This window comes from Hylobates moloch, unplaced genomic scaffold, assembly GCF_009828535.3.
Source record: "Hylobates moloch isolate HMO894 unplaced genomic scaffold, HMol_V3 SCAFFOLD_8, whole genome shotgun sequence".
In the NCBI taxonomy this organism is placed as follows: Eukaryota; Metazoa; Chordata; class Mammalia; order Primates; family Hylobatidae; genus Hylobates; species Hylobates moloch.
In genome coordinates this window covers 85,020,137-85,042,799 of record NW_026652283.1, presented here as the reverse complement: position 1 = coordinate 85,042,799, position 22,663 = coordinate 85,020,137, and the positions used below count along the sequence as shown (strand labels likewise).

Here is a 22,663-nt window from a genome sequence, read left to right as displayed (position 1 = left end):
ACGTAGTAATGTTGAATATTCTTTCATATACCTGTTAGCTATTTGTATGTCTTCTCTTGAGAAATGTCTGTTCATGTCCTTTGCCCACTTTTTAATGAGATTATTTGCTTTTTTTGCTGTTGAATTGTTTGAGTTCCTTGTATATTCTGGATATTAGTCCTTTGTCACATGAATAGTGTGCAAATATTTTCTTTCATTCAACAGGTTCTCTTCACTGTGTTTACTGTGCAGAAGCTTTCTGGTTTAATATAGTCCTATTCGTCTTATTTTTTGTTTTGTTGCCTGTGCTTTTGCAGTTTTTGCCATAAAATCTTTGCCTAGACCAATGTCCTATAGTATCTCCCCTATGTTTTCTCCTATGGTTTTAGGTGTTAAGTTTTAATCCATCTTGAGTTGATTTTGTGTATGGTGAGAGATAGGGGTCCAATTTCATTCTTCTGGATATGGGTATCTTAATTTTCCCAGCACCGCTTATTGAAGAGGGTCCTTTCCTTAATGTATGTTCTTGGCGCCTTTATCAAAAATCATTTGGCTGTAAATAGATAAATTTACTTCTGGATTCTCTGTTCTAGTCCACTGGTCTATATGTCTGTTTTTATATCAATACCATGCTTTTTTGTTTGCTATATCCTTATAATGTATTTTGAAGTGAGGTAGTTTAATGCCTCCAGCTTTGTTCTTTTTTTTTTTTTTTTTTCAGAATTGCTTTGCCTATTCTGGCTCTTTTTTGGTTCCATGTGAATTTTAGGGTTGTTTTTCTATGTCTGTGAAAAATGACATTGGTATTTTAATAGAGATTACATTGAATCTGTAGATTGCTTTGGACAGTTTTTTGTTTTTTGTTTTTTTAGATGGAGTCTCGCTCTGTCGCCAGGCTGGAGTACAGTGGTGAGATCTCAGCTCACTGCACCCTCCGCCTCCTGGGTTCAAGTGATTCTCCTGCCTCAGCCTCCTGAGTAGCTGGGACTACAGCCACATGCCACCACGCCCAGCTAATTTTTTTGTATTTTTAGTAGAAACGGGATTTCACCATGTTGGCCAGGATGGTCTCGCTCTCCTGACTTCGTGATCTGCCTGCCTCAGCCTCCCAAAGTGCTCAGATTACAGGCATGAGCCACCACACCTGGCCCAGTATGGTCATTTTAATGACATTAATCCTTCTAATTTATAAGCTTGGGATGTCTTTCCATTTGTTTGTGTCCTCTTCAGTCTCTTTCATCAGTGCCTTGTGGTTTTCCTTGTAGAGATCTTTTACCTCCTTGGGTAAATTTATTCCTAAGTATTTTTTTGTAACTTTTATAAATGGGAATACCTTCTTGATTTCTCTCTCAGCTAGTTCATTATTGGTTTATAGAAACACTATTAATCTTTGTATTTTGATTTTGTATCCTGCAACTTTACTGATTTATTCATCAGATCTAAGAGTTTTCTGGTGTATTCTTTGGTTATTTTTAAATATAAAATCATAAAATTAGCAAAGAGTGACAATTTGACTTCACCAACTTGGATGCCTTTTATTTCTTTCTCTTGCCTGCTTGCTCTGGCCAGGACTTCTGGTACTATGTTGAATAGGAGTGGTGAAAGTAGGCATCCTTGTCTTGGTCATTCAGTATGATGTTAGCTGCAGGTTTGCCTTATATGGCTGATAGAGTTTGGATATTTGTCCCTGCCCATATCTCACATTGAATTGTAATCTGCAGTCCTAAAGGTGGGGCCTGGTGGGAGGTGTTTGGCACCTTCCGCTCCACTCTCTCTTGCTCTCTTGTTCCTGCTTTCACCATGTGATATGCCTGCTCCACCTTCACCTTCTGTCATGATTGTAAACTTCCTCAGGCCTCCCTAGAAGCTGAGCAGATGCCAGCACCATGCTTTCCATAAAGCCTACAGAACTATGGGCCAATTAAACATCTTTTCTTTATAAATTACCCAGTCTCAGATATTTATTTATAGCAATGCAAGAATGACCGAATAATACAATGGCCTTTACTATATTGAGGTATATTCCTTCTGTGCCTAGTTTATTGAGATTTTTATCATGAACGGATATTGAATTTTATTAAATGCTTTGTCTGCATTTATTGAGATGATTATATGGTTTTTGTCCTTCATTCTGTTAATGTGATATATCATGTTTATTTATTTGTGTGTGTTGTGCCAAACTTACATTCCTAGAATAAATCCCACTTGATCATGATATATTTTTTTTATGTGCTGCTAGATTCGATTTGCTAATATTTTGTTGAGAATTTTTGAGTCTGAGTTTATCAAGGGTATTGACCTATAGTTTTTACTGTTGTTGTTGTAGCCTTGTCTGGTTTTGTTATCAGGGTAATGCTGGCATCACAGAATAAGTTAGGGACAATTCCTTTCTCTTCCATTTTTTGGAATGGTTTGAGGAAAATTGGTATTAGTTCTTCAAAAGTTTGGAATTCAGCAGTGAAGCCATCTGGTCCTGATGCAATCTCATTACTTGTTTTTGGTCTGTTCAAGTTTTCTGTTTCTTCCTAATTCAACCTCAGTAGGTTGTATGTGTCCAGGAATTTATCCATTTCCTCTAGATTTTCTACTTTTTCATGTATAGTTAGTTGTTCATAATCGTCTCTGATGATCTTTTTATATTTCCATAGTATCCATTGTAAAGTCTGCTTTTTCATTTCAGATTTTGTTTATTTGGGTCTTTTCTTTTTCTTGGTTAGTTTAGCTAGCAGTTTATCAATTTTGTTTATCATTTTGAGAAACCAACTTTTCATTGTGTTGATCCTCCTTTTTTTTTTGTCTCTATTTTGTTCAGTCCTGCTCTGATCTTATTTCTTCTACTAGTTTTGGGTTTGGTTTGTTCTTGCTTTTCTAGTTTCTTGAGATGCATTGTTAGAGTGATTATTTGAAATCTTTCTACTTTTTTAACATAGGCATTTAATGCTATAAACTTCCCTTTTAGAATAGTTGTTGCTATATCTCATATATTTTGGTATTTTGTTTTCTCATTTGCTTCAAGAAATGTTTGCATTTTCTTCTTAATTTCTTTCTTGAACCGATGGTCATTCAGGAGCAGGTTGTTTAGTTTACATGTATTTGCATAGTTTCCAGAGTTCCCCATGTTATTCATTTCTAGTTCTAGTTTATTGTATCTGAGAAGATACTTGATATGATTTTGATTTTTTTAATTGTTGATTCGTTTTGTATTCTAACATATGGTCTAAAAAATGTTCCATGTGCTGATGAGAAGAATGTGTGTTCTGTAGCTGTTGGATGAAATGTTCTGTAAATGTCTGTTAGGTCCTTTGATTTAATGTGCAGTTTAAATCTAATGTTTCTTTGTTAATTTTCTGTCTAGATGTTCTGTCTAATGCTGAGAGTAGGGTGTTTAAATCTCCAACTATTATTGTATTGGAATCTGTCCCTCCCTTTAGATCTAATAATATATGCTTTATGTGTCTGGGTGCTGCATTGATAGATGCATGTGCTTTGTTATATCCTGTTGCTGAATTGATCCATTTGTCTTTAAATAATGACTTTATCTTTTTTGTTATTTTTTTACTTAAAGTCTGTTTTATCTGATAAGTATAGCTGCTCCTGCTTGCTTTTCGCTTTTCTTTGCGTGGAATATCTTTTTCCATCCCTTTACTTTCAATCTATATATGTCTTTACAGGTGAGATGAGTTTCTGGTAAGTAGCATATCATTGGATCATGTTTGTTGAATCCATTTAGCCAATCTGTATCTTTTAAGTGGAAAGTTTAACTCCTTTACATTCAAGGTTATTATTGATGTGTGAGGGCTTATTCCTGTCATCTTATTAATTGATAACTGGTTTTGTATATCCTTTGTTCCTTTCTTTCTCTCTTATTGCTTATCTGTAGTGCTAACATTTGATTCTTTTTCTTGTTTGTATGCTCTGCTTTATCAGTAGTGTTTATATTTGCATCATGGTAGATATCATTCTTTTCACTTCTAGGTGTAGGATTCCCTTAAGCATTTCTTATAGGGCTGGTGTAGTGGTGATGAACTCCCTCAGCTTTTGCTTGTCTGAGAAAGACTTTATTTCTCTTTATTTATGAAGGCTAACTTTGCTGAGTATAATATCAATTAATATCCATATTTTCTTTTAGCACACTTTAGATATATCATCCTATTCTCTCCTGGTCTGTAAGGTTTCTGCTGAGAAATCCACTGTTAGTCTGATGGAGATTTCTTTATAAGTGACTAGATGCTTTTTTTTTTCCTTTCCTTTCCTTTCCTTTCCTTTCCTTGTCTTTCCTTTCCTTGTCTTTCTTTTCTTTTCTTTTTTTTTTTTTTTTTGAGACAGGGTCTTTCTCTGTTGCCCAGGCTGGAGTGCAGTGGTGTGATCTCAGCTCACTGCAACTTCTGCCTGCTGGGCTCAGGTGATCCTCCCACCTCAGCCTCCCAAGTAGCTGGGACTACAGGCACGTCACCATGCCCAGCTAATTTTTCTATTTTTAGTAGAGTTGAGGTTTCACCATGTTGCCCAGGCCGGTCTCGAACTCCTAGACTCAAGTAATCTACCCGCCTTGGCAGGTGCTGAGATTACAGGCGTGAGCTACTGTACCCAGCCTGTTCTTCTTTTTCAAAAGTTATTTTAGCAGCCCACAGCAGTGATGGTTGCAACCAGTAGAATTTGTCCTTCTGGCATGTGAAAATGTATAGCTATCTTTCTGGTGGGGGTGCTGAGTCACTGCTATTGGCTCCCACCTTAGCCCTGGCAGCAGCAGCTGCAGGCCAGGAATGTCAGTGGGGCTCCAGGGATTTTCCATTGGGCCCCAGGGCAGGGTTACAATCTGTGGGGGCTGGGCTCCCAAAATGGCACCAGGGTGTTGTTAATTAGCAACTTTTTTAGCAGCTACTTAGGAGACTGAGCATGAGCTCTTCCTCTCTGGAGCATTGCTTTTCCAGGCAACCCCCTACGTTAGTCTCAGGACCCACAAGGGCCAAGGGACTCTGTCATGGCTAGGATTATAGGAGTCTGCAGCCGGAGTGTGGACCACTGGGGGTCTCTCATTTATGCTTTCCCTGTATTAGGGAGCCTCTCTAACTCCACTAGTAGGTTTTAATCCTGATGAGATTCTTTCTCTGTATAAGACAGACAAACAAAGCAAATGCATTTTCTTCTACTTTCTAGCAAAATCCCACTGAACTGCATTCATCCATTTGGCTCACCATTCCATCAGTTCTCCACTGAAATGGCTGGTCCAAGGCCAGGTCTTCAGGCATTTATTACCCACTGCAGTGCTATGGTAGTCAGAAACCCCTTTTCACCCTCTTAAAAGTATCTTTTAAGAAATAGAATTTCTTCATTTTTATAGTCTAATTTTTCATTTTCTTTTGTAGTATTAACTTTTTGCATCCTGTTGAAGATCTTTGCCAAGATCATGAAGATGTTCTATGTTTTTCCTTTAAAAGTTTGTTTTACCTTTTGCAGAATTAAATCAGCTAGAATTGGTTTTTGTTTATGATGTAAGAAGAGAATCAAGGTACAATTTTTTCCCATGTGGATCTTCAGGTGACATGTTACCATTTATCAAAAAGACCATCTTTTCCCCACTCACTACAGTGATACCATGTTATAAATCAGCTGACTGTATATGAGTGGGTCTGTTTCTGGGCTCAGTGTTCTAATACATTGGTCAATGTGTTTATCCTTGCACCAGGAAATGGTTATTTAAAAAATAACGTAAGATTTTTGTAATGAATTCAATATGTACTTCAAATCTGTGAGTTAACCAAACATCAGCTTTTTTATTCCAATCCTTTGAGATCATTTAAAAATTTCAATATAAGCAAAAAGATAGGGTTGAAATGTGTATAGTTCTTACAGAATATTTAAAAAAGGTAATTTTATATTTTTCATGAATTTGCAGGTTTGCACGGATGTGTTTAAGAAATATGTAAATATCAATGAACTGTGTTTGCTACAGCGTGCAGGTATGAAACAAATAATTAGTATGAAGCTATTAATGTGTTGTTTGAAAATAGTTTAAAAGTAAATTCAATAATTTGTAAGTTTGAAAACTGAATGCCTTACCCAGGAGTAGCTCTGTTGGCCTAAGAAAGGATTGAAAATAAATGAGATATTTTGGTTAATAAAAAAAGATAATCTACCTAACACTGTCATTCCCTTACACATTAATATTTTCATGACTTACAAATTTTATTTATAAGTGTAAGGTGGAGAAAGTGGTATTGTTAATTAGTCTTTATCTAAAGGGATTTTTCAGAAGCTGACTCTTTCCTACTTCTTCATCCTTCTTCTCTTTTTACATTTACCACTTGTAGCCAGTGTACCATCCAGTGAGTTCTGTGCAGTTCCCTATACGTGCCAGGCTGTGTTCAAACTTCAAGGCTACTATTACCACTTCTCTCTGTCAGGGATGCCTCTAGTTCCATACCATTTCCTCATGGCAAAGGAAAGGCTATTCGGCCTTCAAGGCTAGGTCATAGGAAATAGGATTACCTCCTCTATTAGGCCCTTATCTGATTCCACCACCCCATCCCATTCTTTGCCACCTTCTCCCCATACTAGTAGTGAGCTGCAAGAGGACAGACACCATGCTTAATTTATTTATATTTGTCACCCTGACACAACCACCAAAGCCACATAGTAGATGTGGTAATAGAGCACTTTCACTTCATATATTTCTGCTTGAGATCTCATTCTGCTAAAAAAAAAAAAGTCTCTGACAGGTTTATTGTTTTGTTTTGCTGGTGATACCATCTCCCCAAGGATTAGAGGAAACACCTAATGGAATTACTAGTCTGAATTTAATATAACTATAACAAAGAAGTAATAGTTAAGGTGAAGTAATAGATACCTATATGGGAATATACTTGTGACCTGAGGGATTTTGATAGCCAAGGAGGAGAAGCTATATAGGTTAGATATGGATGAACTTTTAAATTCCAGAAATAATTCCATAACATGAGATGTGGAAGAAAAGAGCATGTCATGAAAAAGATGCAAAACTCCCAAAAATGTAAGTCTGACTGTATAAAGATCCAATATGGCCACAGGAAAAATACATCTGAATTTTGCTTTAAAACAATGAATACAGAACAAAAATAAGCGCCTGTAGCAAAGAATAAATGTAGAAAGTTGTCAAGAACCTGTGGAAATTTTTTGGTGTAAAAATAAGAACTTAGATCAGTAGGAAATAATAGATAGCTCAGAATAGACCTGATACATGTGAGGGGTTTAGTGTTTAGAAAGACCATAGGATTTGAGACAAGAGGAATCACTTTAAGAATGATAAGATAACTAGATAGCAAATTAAAGAGGCTCTGAATACCACTGGTATAAATAAGTTATGGATTTAGCTACTCAGGCTCTACAGAGAGGCCTCAGGAACCATTTTGGTGCACAAGGGGAGGGAGCTGAGTCAGTGGACCGCCCCACCCCCTGTTTAACCATAGTTTCTTGTTTATCTATTTTATATTTGAATTTCCACATACAATTCTTTTGAGAAGTTTTTAAATTTTAAGTTTTTATTTAGAAATTTTAAATTTACAAAAATCTGTGAAAATAGAAAAATACAAACAATAGTCATATCCTTTATCATTTTCATTTGCTCCCTCTCTCCTTCCTTCCATATATGTCTGTGTTTACACACATGTGCACATATGTGCATGGCCATACACATACACGTTTTTCCCTGAACCTCTTGAAGTTAAGTTGCACGCATCATGGCCCTTTACCGCCAAATACTTTAATGCATATTTCCGAAAAACAGGCTATCCTTTTATATAACCATGGTACATTTATCCACATTAGTAAATTTAACATGAGTTACAGTAGTTTTGTCTAATTTATTATTTATATTCAAATTTTGTCACTTGACCCAATTATGGCCTTTTATAGCATTTTTCCCTCTAGTTTAGGATCCAGTCCAGGATGAGGTGTGCATTTAGTTGTCATGACTCTTTAGCGTCCTTTAATCTAGAACATTTCCACCGTCTGTCTCGGACATTTTGGGAGTACGTATGTGATAAAATATACCATTTTTAACATTTTTAAGTGTACAATTCACTGGCATATTAAGTACATTCAGTGTTGTGTAACCATCACCATTATTCATTCCCAGAAATTTCTCATTCCAAACAGAAATGCCGTACACATTAAACAATAACTTCTCATTACCCTCATTCTCAGCCCTTGATAACCTCTAATCTACTTTCTGGCTCTATGAATTTGTCTATTGTAAGTATTTCATATAAGTAAAGTTATACAATATTTGTCCTTTTGTGTCTGAATTATTTCACTTAGCATAATGTCCTCAAGGTTTATCCATATTGTAACATGTATCAGAATTTCCTTTCTTTTGAAGGCTGAATAATATCCTGTTGTATGTATATACCACATTTTGTTTATATATTCATCTGTTGATGGACGCTTGGGTTGTTTTCTCCTTTTGGGTATTAGAGTAATGTTGCTGTGAACTTTGACATACAAGTATCTACTTGAGTCCTTGCTTTCAGTTCTTTTGGGTATATACCTAAGAGTAAAACTATAGGTCCTGTTTTATCTGTTTTATATTTGAATTTCCACATAAAATTTCCCTTTCCAGAAGTTTTATGGCCAAAAACATTTTAAAACAACTGCTATTTAGCATATACCGGAATGAATCAATGAAGTATAGCAGTTAGCAATTCAGTAGAAAAAGTCTTTTCTTTTAAATCAGATTTTTAGAAAGATGACGATTTCTGTGGTTTAAAGTAATCAAAGGGAGTATAGAAGATATAAATTTGATCACATAAATTTGGACTAAAAAGCTATTATCTTCAATATTTTAGATTTACCACTGGTAATATACAAAAATATTCCAATATATAAGAATAATGAGTCCAATCAGCTATTTAGAAAGACATGAATATTGTTTCTTCTTGTGAAAATTAGAAACATTTCAAGAGGAAAATCCAGTGGTTAATGATTCACTAGAATTATGCATTCCTAACCAAAGAAAGGAGTAAAAGTACCTGATTGTGGTGAGTAATTGGTAAAGTAGCATTATGAATTGACAAACCTTTTTAAAAAGCAATGTAGGCCGAGTGCAGTGGCTCACACCTGTAATCTCAGCACTCTGGGAGCCTGAGGTGGGTGGATTGCTTGAGCCCAGGAGTTTAGACCAGCCTGGGCAAAATGGCGAAACCCCATCTCTATAAAAATAAATTTTAAAAATTAGCCAGGCATGGTGGAGCACACCTATAGTCCCAGTTACTTGGGAGGCTGAGGTGGGAAGATCGCTTGAGCCCAGGAGGCAGAGGTTGCAGTGAGCTGAGATCACAACACTGCACTCCAGCCCTGGGTGACAGAGCAAGACCATGTCTCAAAAATAAATAAATAAAATAAAAGACGATACAGCAGTTTGTGTCAAAATGTATTAAAATGTTCAGACAGTTTCCACCCAACAGTTTAACAAGAAGGTGTCATTATTTGTTTTGATTTTTTGAGATGGAGTCTCCGCCTGTCGCCCAGGCTGGAGTGCAGTGGCACGATCTTGGCTCACTGCAACCTCCGCCTCCTGGGTTCAAGCAATTCTCTTGCCTCAGTCTCCCTGGGTAGCTATGACTATAGGCCTGTGCCACCATGCCCCGCTAATTTTTGTATTTTTAGCAGAGACAAGGTTTCACCGTGTTGGCCAGGCTGGTCTCGAACTCTTGACCTCAGGTGATCCGCCCACCTCAGCCTCCCAAAGTGCTGGAATTACAGGTGTGAGCCACCACACCCGGCCGAGAGGATCATTATTTTCAATGCAGAAAATATATTAACAGTTTAAAAATATCTTAATGAGGCCAGGTGCGGTGGCTCATTCCTATAATTCTAGCACTTTGGGAGGCCAGGGTGGGCAGATCACCTGAGGTCAGAAGTTCAAGACCAGCCTGGCCCACATGGTGAAATGCCGTCTCTACTAAAAATGCAAAAAAAAAACTAGCCAGATTTGGTGGTGCACGCTTGTAATCCCAGCTACTCGGGAGACTGAGGCAGGAGAGTTACTTGAACCTGGAAGGCAGAGGTTGCAGTGACCCGAGATCATGCCACTGCACTCCAGCCTGGGTGACAGAGCGATACCCTGTCTCAAAAAAATAAATAACTTAATGACAAAAAGGAGGAAGGTTGCATGTCAATTAGTGGACTATTTACACACTGGCTAACATAGACTAACTGCACCTTTTTGAATGTCTGCAATTTCAGTTTTATTAATAAGCTATAATAACACTGAGTTTACTGTTTTATCAGTTGATCAGCTTATTATATAGGTGACTATATAAATACTGCCAGATTATATAGGTGACTCTATAAATACTGCCAAAAGTATAGCAGCAAGAATTTATCTGTATGTGTCCAGGGAAAATAATTGTAGTATATAAAAAAGCTTTACAAGAAATTTGAATATTGTTATACCATATTATTAAAGTTTTAAAAATTATTAAAACTTTAACATTAATTTTTCACTTGTGCCACTGAACTTTGTCAGTAGCTACTGGCTTTCCTAAACAATACCAGGTAATCCAGCTAGTAATAAATATTTCTAATAGAAATAATTAACACAAAATAAAACCAAAAGTATTTTTACTAAGGCAGTTAAGGTATATAGATTTTAACCTGGGAAATTTTGGAATGAAGAAAAAAATGATCAATGAAAGAATCCCAATGTAAATAATTTTAGTAAAATTAATGGGGAAAAATTGGAAACATCATGTTACATAGAAAATTAAGGATTTGGATGGGCATGAAGGAAGTACTTCCTCAAAGAAAACTAATCAGCATTGTTGTAATTTTTAGTAGAATGTTCCACAATCACAAACTGAAATAAAAAATATCCCCATCCATGACAAGGCAGGGAGAAGTTAAAAATAATGTCAACATGTTGGTGGGTTTAAAGCAACAAGAATGGGTACGTGTCAAAACAGTCTGCATCCATCACCAAACTATACAACCTCACATATGTACCAAGGCTACTGCCTCAAGACTGCCTGGGAGCTTGACTCTCTAGGAGTTCGTATTGACACTATGATGTATGGGAATGGCAATTTGGACCTATTCTTTGCAGGTAGCACATGAGTTACTCCATGCTGAACATGCTTGGTTGACTTCAAATATTATTTCCATTTTGACTTTTGCTTTAATTTTTATCCACTATTTCTAATACTAGAACTGTACCTTTCAAGAATTTACATTGAATTCATATTATTTTATCTTTATATATAGAAAAATTGTCAACTTTAAGAAATACGGATATCTGAAGCAGCAAATGACTTTAGTATATATATTTTCATTTTCAGTAAACATATTTGTGGAGTACTACAGAAAGTTTCCCCCAGGTGTATACTTTGATTTACAAGTGCTAAATGACCTTCTAAATTCTTTACTCAAACATTGTTTGTTGAAAGAAGTATTTCAGATAGTGAACCTCAGCATAATGGTTAAAATACTGGTAAGTGGCCTGAAAATATATGTTATTTTAATATTTTATGTTAATTTCTCTGTCATATTCATTGTTTGAACTTAGCAGTTGAATTTCTGTATTTGTTGAAACTTCCTAGAAACCACTTGTGTTTTTCAACATAAATGAATTTGAGAAATTTAAGGTGTACTAAAAGAAGATCTGAAAATGAGTGTAATTTTTTTGTTTTATCCAGCCTTCTCTGAAAATATTACTAAACATATTTGAGCATGTGGCAACTATGAAATTAAGGAATGCTGTACCTGCTTTAATTGATATCTTTTGCAAGGTATGGTTTTATTTTCTCTTTTATTCTCTGATGGCGAGTAACCAAGAAAATAATTGTTTCCATAGGGGGTACCCTTGAGCTGCCTTTTATTCACATTCTGGATGCCAAAGAATTCTATTTCCAGAAGTATTCTTTTTCTCTTGAAATAGGGTTTATAAAAAAAGACTCCAGTGGCTGATAAGCCTTCCTCTTAAATAGTTTTAGACACTCAGATTATTGCTTTTTGATGTATGAATTGTCTTCGTCTCTACTCCATAAGGATGATTCAATAAAATTTTCTTTCTCTAAAAGAATTGAGATCATTTACAACAGAAATAAACAAACCAGAAAAGACTTACAAAAATATAAAATTCAACTCTTGTTAAATACTTCCTAATATTTGATACTACTCAATCATCTACTTCAGAATAGGCCTGATAGGAAAACTGCCAGTTTTCTTTCAGAAGCAACATTGAAAGAACTCAAGCAGAAGAACAGATATTTGAGTGAATACCTCAGATTTCACATTACAAAACTTGACAATTGCTTGCCTAGAAATGTTTGGAATCAAAAGTTACTGATTGCCAGGCGCGGTGGCTCACGCCTGTAATCCCAACACTTTGGGAGGCTGAGGCAGGCAGATCACAGGTTCAGGAATTCAAGACCAGCCTGACCAACATGGTGAAACCCCATCTCTACTAAAAACACACAAAAAATTAGACGGGCATGGTGGCGCATGCCTGTAATCCCAGCTACTCGGGAGGCTGAGGCAGGAGAATTGCTTGAACCCGGGAGGCGGAGGTTGCAGTGAGCCAAGATTGCGCCATAGCCTAGGCAACAGGGCAAAACTCCATCTCAAAAAAAAAAAAGTTACTGATAACCCACAGAGGTTGTAGAAAATCTCAGTAAGGATTCCATAAATTGTCTGATACTGAATAACTTGGCTTTCTGCAAAATGTACCCCCCAGTGACTGTCTAAATAAAATTACCCTTAGTGGAGAATATCTAACAAAGACAATGATTTTCATTTTTGCATGGCTAATATGGAGCCATCATTTCTGGAAGTTGTTTAAAACCAGTACCAATTTCCCTGTTAAGAGTATTTCAGGGTTCAGTAATAACACCATAATATCATCATGGAGAAAGATGCTTTTCCTCCTCTTTATTCTAGCAGTATACCATACTCCATGTATTTAACATAAATATCACTGAGAAAAGATAATTAACATCTTATTTTTGTCCTGCCTTAGATTGTTACCTAGTCTGTTACAAACAATTTATATTTACCCTGGTTTTTAAGCAGTGTTAAAGGGCAGAGTTTTTAAAGCCTGTCAGTTACCAGATAACTGATTTGTTCTCTCGCAGGTTCGTTTATAGTTGGCCTTGTTCATTTAGTCAAAAGTCACTGCAAGGTCAGTGAATACAGTTAGACCACCAGTGACACTTTCGAATGTTATAGAGCGTAACAGTAAAAAAATCATGATGTCCACTCCTTTACTTCATGATGTTTGGAAAACTATTTGTTAAGGTAGTGGATTGGTAGGTTTAGGAGAGGAGTTGTTTTCCTCTTTTAAAATAAAATTGAGCATGCTTTGAATCCAGAGGAGCTAATAGAGCTAAGGATTAGAGCCTAATCTTTAGAACAGGCTTTAAACAGTCATTTTTACAGAATTTTTTTACCAAAACTATTTTTAGTTAAAGTTGTTTAATAACATGTCTTAGGGTAGCATTTCTAGGACCCATTCAAAGGGAGCCGAGTACCACTAAATTTGAGACAATTTTCCTTGGAGTTCAAAGGTGGGGAAAATCTCTCAGCAGCTTGTTACTATTATCCTTCACTAAAAGAAATTCTATCTCAAAATATATAATTGTAAGTTCTAGTAGCCAAATTACAGCATCTCACATTATACTTTGAAACAGGTAGCTTCTCCACTTACCCCTGGTATTGTTTTGTTATCCTACCCCAATTTCTTATTTCCTAGTACTCCCTTAGATCTATACTGGAGACAAAGCATACATTCTCCCAAACATTCAAAATATATTTTGATATTTAAGTAATTTCTTAAAAGGGGAATTTTTCTGAAAACCAGAATAGAACTATATAAAATTATCAGCAAAAATGTTGCTCAGAGAATTTCAAACACCACTCAGTTGAGTCATTCTTAACTATCTAAATCCTTGTCCAGGGTAGCTAGTCATCATAATACCTTTGAGGTATTATGGCGGTATTGGAGGTCCTAGTCATTATACCTTTGAACTAAGGTCAAGAGGATCATTTGAGCTGGGGCAACTAATAAGACTGCCAGCTCACAACCTTGTACCTTCCCACTTTTCCAGGATAATGTCATGTAGAAGAGCTGTCAGAAAAGGCCTGCCTCTCCTTCATCTATTCTCACACTAGAAGTATCCAGATATTCCCTTGTTGGTTCTCTTCATTAGAGTTGAGGCTCATGAAGAAGACAGGAAATGAGTCATATGTGAATGACGGATAAAGCCTTTGAATTGATTTTTTTTTTAATTAAATGCTATGTTACATGTGGGCAGTTGGTCCACCTGAGTGATTAAGTTATCAAGGAATCACTGATTCTTCTCTGGTCATGGCCCCATGTGAGGCACAGGAACAATACTTCTCAGGAAGTTTATAATCAGGGATGAGGTATGAATACCAGTCCTAGACTAGAAGACAGACTGAGTACTAAATAAGAGGTATATATGATAAAGTGGTTGAGATAACTTAGAGAACAGGAAGAAAATTCAAAAACTTAATATTTTCATTTTTGCTTTAAATTCTTAGGATATCTTTTTGTAGTTCTGTGCCTCCATTTTTTTAAATGAGTTTTATTCCACTTGTCTCCATGTTTCACTTCTTCCAGTGTCTTAGTTGTTTCACACACATTGGCTCCTCAATTCTGTCACATTTTTATAAGAATAACCACTCTTTCTTTTCTCTTCTACAGCTTGTTGAAGCCGGCATGGTGCTTGACCCAGAGCACTTTAACTATATTGTTAAGCTTTTATACCAAGTACAAGCTTCCAAACAAGAAATAACTGCAGTTCTGGAAATGAAATCCAGGTGAGAAAAATCATTATTATTTAAGCCAAAATATATGTGTCTTGGTGGGGACTTACAAAAGCTGAAGGCAAAGCTCTAATAACTGTTTGTATGCCCAAACATTTAGATAGTAGCCTGTCATAAACCCTTCTCCCGTCTCTTGGCTATGACCTACTTTAGTCAAGCTGCCTGTGGCCAGCCTCACCTTATTTTTCTTAGTACTTCATTTCCTCTCAATGTCCTGCTCATCAAGTGTAAAAAGAGTGTCTTTTATCTTCTGTTTCACCACTTAATTACACCTAATGTACTCTCTTATATGTGTACAAATTACCTTAATTCTTTTTTCTATTTGACTCATTTTTTGTTGTTAGCTTAATAAAATACTTTAGTGCCCCTCCCTTATTTACTTTCTCTATTCAGCTTGTGGGCCTCCAAAGACCTTTAAAAAAAAAAAAAAAAAAAGCCAGGCGCTGTGGCTCACGCCTGTAATCCCAGCACTTTGCAAGGCCGAGGCGGGCGGATCACAAGGTCAGGAGTTCAAGACCATCCTGACCAACATGGTGAAACCCCGTCTCTACTAAAAATACAAAAATTAGCTGAGCATGGTAGCGCGTGCCTGTAATCCCAGCTAGTCAGGAGACTGAGGCAGGAGAATCACTTGAATCTGGGAGGCGGAGGTTGCAGTGAGCCGAGATCGCACCACTGCCTGGGCAACAGAGTGAGACTCCATCTCAAAAATAAATAAAAACTGAAAAAAAACTCTCACAATTATACAAGTAGTACCATAATATACTTATACGAAGAAAAAGGAAAGCCATGACTTAAAAAAAAAATTAAAGTATAACATACATAGAAAAAAAGATATAAATTATGTGTTTAAATGAATCATAACTTTTTAAATGTAATTAGATTTGATAAAGAGCAAATCAACTACTGAAATCCTTCAGAATGCCCAGAAATCTCCAATATGGAGCTTCCATCGCTATTTTTATCTCATTTCTCATTATCCTCTAATGCAGAGGTTCCCCAACTTTCTTGGTTCTGTGTCCCTAGGCCAAAAGAAAGACGTTAACTGTCCCATTTATTAACTAGTTAGGTCCAAACAAGTTAATAGTAGTAATTTGTTCAGTGTCTGACAGATGTCAGCCTTAACATAGGCTTATTTAACAAACTTAAAATAACCTATGGTGTCCTGGGGAGTTTGCCATTGTGCCCTAGATGCCTCGGTGCAGTTAAAAGAATTGCAGCTCTAAGTAGTACTACTTCCCTTCAATCACTAGCGTTGAAATTAATTTGAGTTTTCCAAGTTCTATGATTTTTTAATTTAATTACTGATAATTAACAATATTCATGTTTTCCATGAAAATTGTAACACCGTTTAGGCTACATAGATTTTGGGGACTACCTAGGAAACAAATTTTTGTAAGAAAAGTATAATTCATCCAGCATGTAGTTCTGGAGTCCAATTTGTTTTTAAGTAGGGTGCATTGATGTTGTCTTCCAGTCATTGAGTTCATTCTTCCCCAGAGTGATATGTGAAAAACTTTTCCCATTTTGGGCAGTGGCAGCTATGGCAGAGAGCTCACATGACTAACAGATGTTAATCTCCCACCAGATTCAGTAGCAGTTGGCACAGGGAAAGTGTATGCATCAAGCCTCAAGAGAATAGCAGTATCTGGTGCCCTGAATAGCTACTAAACTTCACCCTTCATGCAGTGATTGACAGCAGACCCTGTTAGTATATAGGAAGACCCCAGAACAATCCAGCTTTTCACTTTTTTTATTGATGCGTAATAGTTGTATATGTTTACAGAGTACATGAGTTTTAACGATACATGTATATGATGTATAATGACAAAATCAGGGTAACTGGGATATTCATCACCTCAAACATTTATCATTTCTTTGTATTAGGGACATTCCAGAGCTTCTCTTCTGGTTATTTGAAATATGCTGTATATTTTTTGTTAACTGTAGTTGCCCTATTGTGCTTTCAAACATAAGCAACACAATCATGAATATTTTTAGTCTGTTTTACAGTATATAACTTTGAAAACTGTATCTTTATACCCTCTGCCCCTTTCTGTGCTCCCACTTCAAACCATTACAGTTATGTGCCCCATAATGATGTTTTGGTTAATGATGGACCACATATACCATGGTGATCCCATAAAATTATAATGGAGCTGAAAAATTCCTATCTCCTAGTGACATCTTAGCTGTTATAATGTCAGAGCACAATGCACTACTCATATGTTTGTAGTGATACTAGTGTAAACAAACTTACTGCGCTGCCAGTCATATAAAAATATAGCACATACAACTATGTACAGTACATAATATTTGATAATGATAATAAATTAGTGTTACTGGTCTATGTATTTACTATACTTTATTATTACTTTAGAGTGTACTCCTACTTATATTTTTTTAAAGTTAAGTGTAAAACCGATTCAGGCAGGTCCTCCAGAAGGTATTCCAGAAGTAGGCATTATTATCATAGGAGATGACAGCTCCATACATGTGATTGACCCATAGACCTTCCAGGGAGGTAAGATGTGGAGGTGGAAGACAGTGATATTGATCATCCTTGTTCTCTGTAGGCCAAGGCTAATGCATGTATTTGTGTCTTAGTTTTTAACAAAACAGTTTACAAAGTAAAAAGATAAAAATAAAAATTTTCAAAAATAGAAAAATGTTTATAGAATAAGGATATAGAGAGCATGCTTTTGTACAGATATACAGTGTGTTTCTGTTTTAAGCTGGGTGTTATTACAAAAGAGTCAAAGTTTAAAAACAATTTGTAAAGTTACAGTAAGTTAAAGTTAATATTGAAGAAAGAAAAATTTTTTTTCTAAATTAAGTGTAGCCTAAGTATATAGTATTTGTAAAGTCTACAGTTTGTGTTACAGTTGCCTGCAGTATTCAGTACAATAACATGCTGTGCAGGTTGGTAGCCTAGGAACAATAGGCTATATCATATAGCCTAGGTGAATAGTAGGCTGTACCATCTAGGTTTGTGTAAGTACACCCTTATGATGATTACACAAAGATGAAATCACATAAAGACACATTTCTGAGAACATATCCCCAGCCGGGTACAGTGGCTCATGCCTGTAATCCCAGCACTTTGGGAGGCTGAGGCAGGTGGATCACCTGAGGTTGGGAGTTTGAGACTAGCCTGGCCAACATGTGAAACCTCATCTCTACAAAAAATAGAAAAATCAGCCGAGTGTAGTGGTGCACGCCTGTAATCCCAGCTACTCAGGAGGCTGAGGTGGGAGAATCACTTGAATCTGGAAAGCAGAGGTGGCAGTGAGCCAAGATCGTGCCACTGCACTCCAGCCTGGATGACAGAGCAAGACTCAAAAAAAAAAAAAAAAAAGACATATACACATCAAACGATGCATGACTGTATATAGTATTCTTTAAGAGGTACTAACATTGGTGACCTATTTGATGATGGAGAGAGTTTTGAGAGAGTAGGATAATAACTGGATAGTTAAGGAGTTTAGATCATAATTGAGCATGTGAACCCAGCTCCAAGCCAAAAGAAAAAAATAGTATATTATTTTATACTTGAATTTTCTTGACTCTTTGAAATAATCACCCTATTCTACACTAGGCAATTTTTTTTTTCTTTGAGACAGTATCTCCGTCTGTCTCCCAAGCTGGAGTGCAGTGGTGCAATCATGGCTCATGGCTCACTGCAGCCTCAACCTCTCGAGCTCAAGCAATTCTCCTACCTTAGCCCCCCAACTCTCTGGGACTACAGGCACGTGCCACCATGCCCTAGCTAATTTTTTTTGTATTTTTTTCAGAGGTAGGATTTCAACATGTTGCCCAGTCTGGTCTCGAACTCCTGGGCTCAAGTGATCTGCCTGCTTCAGCATCCCAAAATAGTCAAGTGAATTTTAATGTACATTTATATTTTGATTTTGATTATATTTTTAATTAGCTAGTTTAGAGTTCATTTGAAAGACTTTCACAGAAAATAAGGCTGCTAGAAAGAATTTTAACATTTATATTCAGGACATTAGTGAGAATTTATATGTGCCTATAACCTAGGAAATTTCTTAACATTCAGTGATTATTTTAAAACTTTCACATTTAAAGTGAGTTTGAAATGCTGGAGCTTAAGTCTGCAACTTTATTAGTTACTTTTTGTTTATCTCCTGTTTTCTCTTTTTCTATTTTCCTGTGGAGATTACTTGAACATTTTTTAGAATTCCATTCTGATTAACTATAGTTTTTGAGTATCTCTCTTTGTATATATATATTTTTTAGTTGTTGCTCTGGTGCACTTACTTTTGATTCAGCAATCCCAATTCTACAAATGTACCCTGAAAACACACCTCTATCAATACAAACATATGCACACCCAAGGTTATTCATTGCAGCATTGTTTATACTTGCAAAATATTAGGAACAATCTAAATACCAATACAGTAGATGAATAATATAGTATATCCACACAATGAAGTCCTTTGCAGCCATTAAAAAATGAAGAATTTCACTATGAATTTATTTAGAGTGATATCCAAGATATACTGTTTGTGTAAATGTTCTAAATACAATAATTAAAGGATTGCAGTTGGCAGAATATATATAAAAGTATAACTATATGCCCTTGACAAGAAATTAACTTCCATTATAAGGATATAGGTAGTTGAAACAATATACCGTGCAAACATTAGTTTTAAAAGGATCATGAGTGATTATATGAATAATGAATTAAATAGACTTCAGAGCAAAGAAAACTACAGGTACAAAGAGGGACACTACATAATAAGATGATCAATACACCAAGAAGACATAGCAATTATAAAGTATATGCACCAAAAAACAGCTTCAGAATACATGAAACAAAATTATAGAATTGAAAGGAGAAATGGACGATTCTATAATTATAGTCGGGGACTTCAATATCCCTCTCTCAATAATTGATAGAAATACTGGGAAATCAGCAAGGATATAGAACTAAACACCTCCATCAATCAACAGGGTTTAATAGACATTTATAGAACACTGTACCCCCAAACAGCAGAATACATATTCTTTTCAAGCATCTATGGAACATTCACCAAGGTAGACCATATCCTGGATCATAAACCTCAAAAAATTTAAAACAATCAAAACTATACAGAGTACATTATTTGACTGTAATGGAATCAAACTGGAAATCAACAATGGAGATATAATAGGAAAATCTCCAAACACTTGGAAATTAAACAACGCACTTCTCTATAATCCACGTGTGAAGAGAAAGTCTCAAAACTAAGTGAACTGTTAGAACTGAATAAAAATGAAAATATATCACAACTTGGGGATGCAGTTAAAGCAATCCTGAGAGGAAAATCCATTACACAATATTCTAAGCTCCCACCTCACAAAACAAGGAAAAATAAGAGCAAAATAAACTCAAAGCAAGCATAAGAAAGGCAATAAAGCTAAGAATATGAATCAATGAAGCTGAAAACAAAAAGTAAATCAATGAAACAAAAAGCTGTTTGTTAGAAAAGATCAATAAAATTAACAAGCCTCTAGCAAGACTAAAAAAAAAAAAGAAAAAAGCAGACATGAAGACATGAATTATCAATACCGGGAAAGAGACCAGGGTTATCAGTACAGTTACTGCAACCATTAAAGCAATCATAAGGGATTGCCTTGAACAACTTGACATAAACTCACCAACATAGATGAAATGGAGTAAGTCCTTAAAAACCACAAAAAAAACCAAAGTTGATGCAATATGAACTAGATCATCTAAATAGTGTTATAACTATGGAAGAAATTTAATCCGTCATTGAAAAGCTTCCAAAAAAGACATTTCAAGGGCCAGATAGTTTCATTGGACGATTCTACCAGTCATTCAAAGAAGAATCAGCATGGATTTACACAATCTCTTCCAGAAAACATAAAGGAGGGAAGATTTACCAGCAAATTTTGATACCAGTGTTACCCAGACTCCAAAACCAGACACAGAGAATACCAAAAAAAAAAAAAAAAAAAAAAAGAAAAGCAAATTACGGCCAGGCGTGGTGGCTCACACCTGTAATCCCAGCACTTTGAGATGCCGAGGCAGGTGGATCACCTGAGGTCAGGAGTTTGAGACCAGCCTGACTAACATGGTGAAACCCCATCTCTACTAAAAATACAAAATTAGCTGGGCATGGTGGTGCATGCCTATAATCCCAGCTACTTGATAGGCTAAGGCAGGAGAATCACTTGAACCTGGGAAGCGGAGGTTGCTGTGAGCCGAAATTGGACCATTGCACTCCAGCCTGGACAACAAGAGTGAAAGTCTATCTCAAAAAAAAAAAAAAAGAAAAGAAAAGAAAATTACAAATTAGTATTATCTCTCCTGAGCTTTGATGCAGAAATTCTCAATAAAATACTACCATATTGAATCCAGGAATTTGTAAAAAGAATTATACACCAGATCAAATAGGGTTTATTCCAAGAATGCAAAGATGGTTCAATATTTGAAAATCAATGTAATTCATCATATCTACAGCATAAGAAGAAAAGCCACATGATTATTCAATTAATACAGAAAAGCATTTGACAAAATTCAATATCCATGCATTATTTTTAAAACTCAGCAAATTATGAATAAAGGAGGAAATTCTTTAACTTCACAAACAGTATCTGTAAGAAACCTACAGCAAATATTACATTTAGATGAAAGACTGGATGCTTCTTCCTAAGATTGGGAACATGGCAAGGATGTTCACTGATACCACTCTTATTCAACATACTATGATAAGTCTTAGCCAGTGTAAGGCAAGAAATGAAAATAGCTAGCATACAGATTGGAAGTGAAGAAATAAAACTGTCCATATTTGCAGATGACATTTTCTGCATATATGCCAAGGAATGTACCAAAATAAAAAAACACTCTCCTAGAACTGATGAGTGCAGCAAGGTTGCAGCATAAAAATCAACACACAAATCAACCATTTTCTATATACTGAAAACGAACTGGGGAAACCAACATTTAAAACAATATCATTTACAATGGCTAAAAACAAAAATTAGGTAAAAATCTAACTGAACACATGCTAAACTTGTATGCTGGAAGTTACAAAATGCTGATAAAAGAAATTGAAAGATTAAATAAATAGACATACTACATTCATGGATTGAGAGACTTAATAAAGGTGTCAATTCAAAATTTCATCCATTGGTTTAACTCAATTCCTATCAGAATCCCTCTGGCAAGATTTTTTTGTGGGTATAAAAACGTATATTCTAAAATTTATGTGCAAAGGTAAAAGGACAAGAATAGCTAAGACAACTTTTAAAAAAGAATAGGCTGGGTGCAGTGGCTCACACCTGTAATCGCAACACTTTGGGAGGGCGAGGCAGGCAGATTACTTAAGCCCAGGAGTTCGAGGCCAGCCTGGGCAACGTGGTGAAACCCCATCTCTACAAAAAATTAGCTGGGCATGATGTCACGCACCTGTAGTCCCAGCTACTTGGGAGGCTGAAATGAGAGGATCACTTGAGCCCCAGAGGTAGAGGCTGCAGTGAGCTGTGATTGCACCTCTGCACTCCAGCCTGGGTGACAGATAGAGACCCTGTCTCAAAAAAGAAAAAAAGAATGGGGTAAAGTAAAAGGATTCACTCTACTTAATGTTAAGACTTACTAACAGTAATCAAGTAATTAAGAAAGTATGTTTTGGATGGAGGAAGAGAGACATAGGTCAAACGAACAGAGAGAATCCAGAAATAAACCACTACTAATTTGTTCAATTGATTTTATAAGGTACAAAAGCAATTTTATGAAAGAAAGCTAGTTTTTAAACAAATGATGCTGGAGCAATTGAACAGCCATAGTAAAAAAAAACTTTGACCAAAACCCAACACCTTATACAAAAATTAATTC

At 36.0% G+C, this 22,663-nt stretch overlaps 1 protein-coding gene across 1 annotated transcript in view; it reads left to right on the top strand.

Moving 5' to 3' along the window:
• TOPAZ1 (testis and ovary specific TOPAZ 1) overlaps nucleotides 1-22,663 on the top strand; it is an 88,940-nt gene that overhangs the window by 33,602 nt on the left and 32,675 nt on the right. The window contains exons 9-12 of the mRNA XM_032159131.2: nucleotides 5,876-5,939; nucleotides 11,292-11,443; nucleotides 11,649-11,741; nucleotides 14,678-14,793. Of these exons, the coding sequence (XP_032015022.1) occupies nucleotides 5,876-5,939; nucleotides 11,292-11,443; nucleotides 11,649-11,741; nucleotides 14,678-14,793 (425 nt within the window). The remainder of the gene's footprint in view (nucleotides 1-5,875; nucleotides 5,940-11,291; nucleotides 11,444-11,648; nucleotides 11,742-14,677; nucleotides 14,794-22,663) is intronic.